The sequence below is a fragment of the Desmodus rotundus genome, chromosome 11, assembly GCF_022682495.2.
Source record: "Desmodus rotundus isolate HL8 chromosome 11, HLdesRot8A.1, whole genome shotgun sequence".
Lineage (NCBI taxonomy): Eukaryota > Metazoa > Chordata > Mammalia > Chiroptera > Phyllostomidae > Desmodus > Desmodus rotundus.
Window position 1 is genome coordinate 1,548,740 of NC_071397.1, and position 7,479 is coordinate 1,556,218.

The 7,479-nt window shown below is 47.8% G+C and overlaps 1 protein-coding gene across 1 annotated transcript; it reads left to right on the top strand.

The window, feature by feature from the left end:
• The first annotated feature begins 2,050 nt into the window (after nucleotides 1-2,050).
• Nucleotides 2,051-7,063, top strand: LOC112302328 (HLA class II histocompatibility antigen, DR alpha chain). Its single transcript, XM_024557979.3, has 5 exons — nucleotides 2,051-2,210; nucleotides 4,488-4,733; nucleotides 5,280-5,561; nucleotides 5,813-5,976; nucleotides 6,655-7,063. The coding sequence occupies exons 1-4, from the start codon at nucleotides 2,129-2,131 to the stop codon at nucleotides 5,965-5,967; spliced, it is 765 nt and encodes a 254-aa protein (XP_024413747.1). The 5' UTR covers nucleotides 2,051-2,128; the 3' UTR covers nucleotides 5,968-5,976; nucleotides 6,655-7,063.
• The last annotated feature ends 416 nt before the right edge of the window (nucleotides 7,064-7,479 follow it).

Here is a 7,479-nt window from a genome sequence, read left to right on the forward strand (position 1 = left end):
AAGCAGTGTTATGAGATTTGGAAGGGGCGGGTAGGCTGAAGCCATCTCCTAGGGAGGACGCGAAGGCTTCCCAGATGCCTTGGGTTCTGGGAGCGTCCCTTTCCATGGGGTGCTAGAGGAGCCGTGACATCAGCGTGGCCTCTCCTGGTCTCCGAGCTCCCAAAGTTACGGTCTGCGCTGACCTGTGCCCCTCCAGCATCCTGTCAGAGGATGAGGTACAATCTCCCGTAACAGGGAAGGATGTGACAAAGAGCCCGTCTGTGATGTGAGAGTGTCTATAGGGATTTCTATCTCCTGACCGAACTTGGACTTTACAGTCAGCCTGGGGCTCTTCCCCATCTGTGTCACCATGAGTATCTCATTCAGGAGCCCTCAGAAACTTCCTCGGACACGCAGGGGAGAATAGGGAACCATGGGTGCTGTTTAGATAGGAACTTCTTTACTATCACAGAGAAAGGGAACTGAAAATCTTTTTTAAAATCTCCCAAATTTAGTAATCTCACGAGGAAAACCAATCAAGGTTTTAGGACTAAACACTATCATAAGTTGCCAAGCAACACCTTGGATTGAAGGTGCTATTACAACATGTGAAATATTTTTCTGGAAAATACCTCTGATGGCCACATATTCTTGAGCTCCTCGTAAGAATGAGGCATTATGGCAGCACAGGGCAGGCATGGAAAAAGCGTACGTGGTTTCTCCTCGGGACGAGGAGGTGACAAAGCCTAAGTCACAGGCAGACACTGACACTATAGAGCTGTCCTCCGGCCCCTGCCCCTGCCTCCAGGAAACCTGTCCCTGAGAATGACAGAAGGGAACGGTGCCGCGGGTCTCCTCCGAGTGACCCGGGAGTCAGTGTCAGAGAGTGTTCGGATGCGGTGGGATAACCAGTAACACAGCGGGAGTTTACCCTCACGATTGGTGAGGCGGCTGCAGGGCAGGATGAGGCCTCAGCCCAGCAGCGTGGAAATCCGCCCGAGCGTCTGGGGCGTGACTGACATTAACCAGGGACCTCACCACCCGCTGGGCTGCCTCACTGCCAGGCCTTTCTTCGCTGAAAGTACTCAGATTCCAGCCCTTTCTATATGTGGTTTAATTTTCCTTTACATTACACTATGTTTTTAAAAATAGGAGGGTTAGAGTGTCTTAATTTTCGGTACTCTCACTAGTACACGTCAAAATGAATTCTTTGTGTCAGAACTTCCACAATCGTATGATACGGTGAACAACGGTAAAGCAGGTCCGTCTCTAGCATTCCCAGCACAAACAGCTCTGCCCCGTCTCCTTCGGCGTGTTCGTCCACTTAAGCCCTCGCATGAGGTGTGTCCCCACAAGCCTACGCCAATCTACGGTCACATTTAAGATGGTGAGCATTAGTAAAAGGTAGCCCCTCAACAGTTCACTGTGTCCAGTACCCACTACCCAGTACCCACTACCAAAGGGGTAGCTTTCCATCCCCCTCCATTTGGGGAGTGTTGACCCTGCGAGTTTCCCCTTCCCTGTTCCCTGAGGGTCATACAGTGCAGGGGGTCCTGAACTCTTGGCCAGAGCTGGCCATCTTGGAGCCCAGGACACCGGAGAAGCCCAAAGCAACGAGAAGCTCCTTAAGTGAAGCTCCGTCACCCAATGTTGCCAAGGTTCAGGTGTCTTCCATAGCCTGGTAATTTACCTGTTTTCAACAGGACTTGTTGTCCCCTGAAAGAAACCCCCCAGCGCAGAGGCATGATCTGTGGTCAACTCCCGCTTCATGCTGACCCACTGGCTACGTTCTCACGAATGGGCTTCAGGGCGATCACTTTCCAGAACCTGGGTTGAGATGGAGGAGTGTGAGTGATTGCCTAACATTCTCAAAACTTCATTTTTTGTTGTTGTTGTTTTTGTTTGCTATGTCCTTGTTTGATTAAGAACTTTACATTTTTATCTGTCTCTTTCTTAGGCCCTTTACAAAAGTCTTTTCCTTAGCAACAAATGTGTCATCTCAAAACACTTTGCTGATTGGCTGTAGCTCAACTGATTTGAATTTCAGTGAATCAGACACCATCACACCCTACATTCTCTTTTCTTTTATTCTTGTCTATTCTGCCCCCCTGGAGCTCTACAGATCCCCACCGAAGCACTCAGGAAGACAATGGCCCTAACTGGAGCTCCAGTGTCGGGGCTGTTCATCGCAGTTCTCCTGGCGAGCCTTCCGGGGTCGTGGGCTGTCAAAGGTACGTGCGGAGGGAGTCGTAAGTGGGGACCAGAAGCTCGGAGGGCATCGGAGGAATGAGCAGTTTGCAGGACAATATCTGGAGTGAAGGAACAGTTTGATCGGTATTCAGTGGGTCTAAATCCAAAAGTATAATAAATAGCAGATTAAGGAGCTCTCTTTCTACCCCAATTTGAAGTAGTTAAATTTGCTTTAGAGGAACAAAACTGAGTGGTGTGTTGGTCAATGCCGTGGACTTTGAGGTAAGCCAAACGCAAGGGAGAAATGTTTTCTGACAGGCATTAACAAGCTGCCTCTCTGGGCTTTAATTTATTTTTCTAGGAAATTAGTAAAATTAAAAACCTCATAAAATTTTGTGAGGATTAAAGGAGAAAACTATGGGACATTCTTAGCTGAATTCATGGTAGCTGTTCTTTGGCATGTGAATCTCATCAGAATATTTTAAACAATGATATTTATTTTGAAGATCACTAGAAAGGAAAGTCACCAAAAAAATAACAACCCACCCAAAGGAGGGGGAAGGACAAGTATGCTGATAGGACTTGCATTTGATTTACTGCCCTCGGGACAGTGATAGGTCTTGTGTATTGGATCTGACAGTCATGTTCAGTCGCTGTTACGTAGTGATTTCTCCAAGAGAGCAGAAAGATGGGGCAGGACGTGAAGAGTCTGACGTCCTCTGCCATCCTCTGGGCAGACATCGTGCTGTCGTGAAGATGTACGATGAAAAAATGTCTTTCACCCAAGAGGACCAGCACGGGGGTGGCAGGTAGACTGGGAATAAGTACGGGAATAACACGACTTCAAGATTCATGATGGCAACAGCAGCCTTTACGTTTCTCAGAAAGGGCCGTACATGGGGACGCATGCCTGGAAGGGGAGAGGCCTTTCCCTTGGCTTGGAAAGGGACAACTAGGATGTGTGTGTGTGTGTACTTGGGTGCGCACACAGCTGCAAGTGCTAAATGTATCCCTGGCTTTAGCCACACACAGTCAGACTTTAAAACCCCCCTCTCCTCTACATGCACCACGGAGGCTACACACTCTCCAATTGCAATGTTCTTATTCCAAGTTGATTATTACCTTGGTATAGATTGTTCTCAGTACCAACCAGAATAGAATAGAGCCCATAATGACAGTCTGAGTGTAAGGAGCTTTCAGATGTAAGGGCTCATCGCCAAGAGGTATCTGCAGTGTGGGTGTAGCTCCAGGAAAGTGTGTTACTATAACACTACAAGGTCTCGATCTTAATTTCCTGGGTACCTCAGACTCCAGTTATATTTTCCATGGGTTAGCTAACTCTTAAATACAAAGCAGTCTCTGGTATTTGTCTTTCACTGACTGGCTTACTTCACTTAGCCATGTGATCTCACGTATAAGAGGAATCTGATGAACAAAATAAACTAATGAGCAAAATAGAACCAGAGACATAGAATCATGGAACAGACTGACAGTGGTAAGGGGGGAGTAGTGAGGGGGCTGTCTGAGAGCAGGTGAAGGGGTTAGTCAAGAACGTATATGAAGGATGACACATGGGCATGGACAACGGGGTGGGGATTGGCTATGGAAGTGGGGGGAGGCCTGGGAAGAGGGGGACAAAGGGGGAAATAATGGGAACAACTGTAAAACATAAAAATAATAAAGAAAAGAAAAAGAAAGAAGGAAAGGAAGGAAGGAAGGAAGGAAGGAAGGAAGGAAGGAAGGAAGGAAGGAAGGGGAGTTTCTGACCCTAAAGGGTTTGTTATAGGCCTGGTGATATACTAAGAAATTACTTACCTTGTCTGATTTAATCTTAAAAACAAATCCATGGAAGAAGCAAAACCATAGAAGAAAATAATAGGAAAACTACACATAAGTAGGTGAAGTAGTCTGCTCAATTCACTAGGTAATAAGTAGCTGAATAAGAGTTCAAAATTTGACTTGATTTCAGAGTTCACAACTCAGTCTTTCAGGAGCTGCGGCTGGATTTCTAAAGTGGGAGTCGCTCCTCAGCTAGTGACATGGGGACAAAACACAGCTTCAGGAGACTCTGGGTTTTCAGCTCCCATTTCCTTCAGTCCACTGGCTCTAACACGGCCCCTAGTTTCTCCCCTCCCATCTCCGTTCAGCACAGACATGCAGCACCTCGGCCTCACCTTCACGCTCACTCCTACTCCCCACGCTGCTCTTCTTCCACCGGGCCTACCTCTTTCGACCCCCGCCCACGACTTGTGCCATCGTCCTGGTTCTTCCTTCCTCTCTGCTTGTTCCCACCCTAACTGCCTTTCTTACCCTTTCAGAGGATCATGTGATCATTCAGGCCGAGTTCTATATGAACCCACACCCATCAGGCGAGTTTATGTTTGACTTCGATGGTGATGAGATTTTCCACGTGGATATGGGAAAGAGGGAGACGGTCTGGCGGCTTGAAGAATTTGGTCATTTTGCCAGCTTTGAGGCTCAGGGCGCATTGGCCAATATAGCTGTGGACAAAGCCAACCTGGACATCATGATAAAGCGCTCCAACCACACCCCGGACACTAATGGTACCGCTCCCTGCTGCACTGCTACCTGTGGGAATCATAGCTTTAAAACAGAGGCTTTAGCTCTTTCTGTTACATTGTTGAGAATAACTTTCCCTTCCTGGGGCCTACCCTTGCCATAAGCAAGCCCTAGAATCTCATGCTGTAGGCCCCAAAACTTCATGGTTTTTTTCCATTTCTTGATGTTCTCACATCTTTTCTCTGCCATCCATAGTCATTCACAAAGTTACTGCCCCCAATCTATGTTGGGGGAGCCAGGAATGAGGTCCTCAGATACCTCACACCTCAATGTTGATTAGTTTATGGGGGAGGGTATCAGAGATAGGGACCTGAGACTGTGGCATAGATTCTCCCATCCAAGTACTAACCAGGCCCGACCCTGCTTAGCTTCTGAGATCAGACGAGATCGGGCGCGTTCAGGGTGGTATGGCCATAGACTGTGGCATAGATTCTCACGGCACAATTTCAACTTCTGTTTCCGCTTTAGTGGGAGAGAGGGAGGGGCCGAGCCTAAGCACAGAAGGCTAATTTCTGCCCCGTGTCCCCCAGTACCTCCAGATGTGACTGTGTTCCCAAACAACCCTGTGGAACTGGGAGAGCCCAACACCCTCATCTGTTTCATCGACAAGTTCTCCCCACCACTGGTCAACGTCACATGGCTTCGAAACGGAAAGCCTCTCACAACCGGAGTATCGGAGACAGTCTTCCTGCCCAGGGAGGACCACCTTTTCCGCAAGTTTTACTACCTCCCCTTCCTGCCCTCAGCTGAGGACGTGTATGACTGCAAGGTGGAGCACTGGGGCTTGGATGAGCCTCTTCTCAAGCACTGGGGTACGAACCAGCCTTTCGTTTCCTTGTTCTATGGTTTCCGTCTGTGGAGCGTGGTCCTTTGGGACACAGCACAGAGTCCCATTTTGTAAGAGCCACTGCAATTCTTATTCTTGTTTCTCCCATTATCCAGCTTTCCTTGCTTTCTAAGTTGTAATTCCCTTAATGCATTACTCTATTTTCCTCTTCTTTAATTGATTAATCATCGTTTTTTGACTTAGTACCACATTCACTACTCTTTTCTATTTCCCTAGAGTTTGAAGCACGAACTCCCCTCCCAGAGACAACAGAGAATGTGGTGTGTGGCCTGGGCCTGGTTGTGGGTCTGGTGGGCATCATTGTTGGGACCATCTTCATCATCAAGGGCGTGCGCAAAGGCAGTGCTGCTGACCGCCGAGGCCCGCTGTGAGCGGTTCAGGTGGGTTTGGTGTGGTCAGAGGAGCACACGTCTGGAGTTATCAAAGGAAGGACACACAGTGAGGGAAAGAGCATGTGATGCCTTTAGGGGGAAAAATGGGGAAAGGCATGGCTCTTGACTCACCTTTGCTGGGACAGAATCAGACATAGCCCCTTTCTAGTACCCCGGAGCTTCACAGTCCATCACCTCCTCCCATGCGTGTGCAGCTGGACCTTCAGTCTTGGAGATTATCTCCAGTAATTTCCAACACAGCTGTTTCACATTGGAATACTGGGTCCAATGACCTAGGAAAGTTAGCCTCAAGATTTGGACGATTCTTGGCTGATATTTTCTGAGGCAGGCCATCAGTCGGGTCAAAAGCACTTCTAGAACTTGGCTCTTTGGGGGCCCATGTAGATTCATTGTAAGAACGCCAGTGCCTGTTTTTGCTCCTCCAATCTGAAAAGTGGTGTCGGGGTGCTAAGAGAAGGTAAACCGTAGTCTGCTCGTTCGCGCTCACTCGGAGAGTAGGACATAGCAAGCAGTTCATGTTGGAAAGGTTGTATTTGCTAGAGGTCAGATGAATATTAAGAGACTTTTCCAAAGTCAAAGGACTAAAGGGAAAGGGGAATGAATCTCAAAGTAAGTGCTCAAATATTCATCTTAAGCTCTTTAGAAGCTATGTGTGTCTTTCTACAGGTAATGGGCTTCCTTAGACAGAAGATCAATGAAGAGATTTCTGCTTTAATATCTTTACAAGCCTTGCAATTCTCCAGTTGTTCACCTCCGTGAAGACCACCGTTCTTCAGTACTGTCCCGCCCCTTAGTCACACTTGGAGTGGTGATGCCTTCTCGACCTCTCCATACTCTAGCATCTAGTTGGGCGTCCCTGTACATTGCCCCTTCCCATATCTGTTTTCCCTCCATTTCCCGCTATCCTTTTACTCTCAGCATGCAATGCCTCTGCAATGCCTCTGCCATAGGCCCCATAAGATCCTTTCTTTGCCATGGAAACTTTCAAAAGTTCTATGGGAACTTATGCTTGGGGTTTCTTCAGTGATTGTGACTTTTTTGAATACAATAAACCATCGGATGAGTCTTAGGTAAAGTTTTTGGTGTCTGAGTCATTTCTTCACAAGGGCTGGGGAATATATGTAAACCTTTCATCCTCTGTAATTAATAAAAAATATCCAGGTTCATCAGGGTGTGGCCTCACTCAGAGGATCTGTAAGCCACCCAGTTGCTGTGGCCCAATCCTCATCGGGACACCTCTAGAGTAAGATTTGTTGGGAGGTCTCTACAGGCAACCAGTTCAGAATTTGGTTTTGGTTCTTGAGCCCCCAGGTCAATGAAATATGTGGATCTTAGCAGAATGAATCTGAAGGCCTCGGGTTTGGCCTCTGATGACAGGTGAGACAGGTGGCGGGGCGAAGAGGAAGTGGAGTGGAGCACAGAGAAGAGGAGGGTCCACATCTGTTAGAGAATTTATGTACCAGCATCACCTGCTCCAGACTTAACGAGGAA

Coding starts and splice junctions, on each gene's coding strand:
- LOC112302328 (XM_024557979.3), top strand. CDS start 2,129: ATGGCCCTAACTGGAGCTCCAGTGTCGGGGCTGTTCATCGCAGTTCTC. Junction 2,211..4,487: donor GGGGTCGTGGGCTGTCAAAG/GTACGTGCGGAG, acceptor TTACCCTTTCAG/AGGATCATGTGATCATTCAG. Junction 5,562..5,812: donor GCCTCTTCTCAAGCACTGGG/GTACGAACCAGC, acceptor CTATTTCCCTAG/AGTTTGAAGCACGAACTCCC.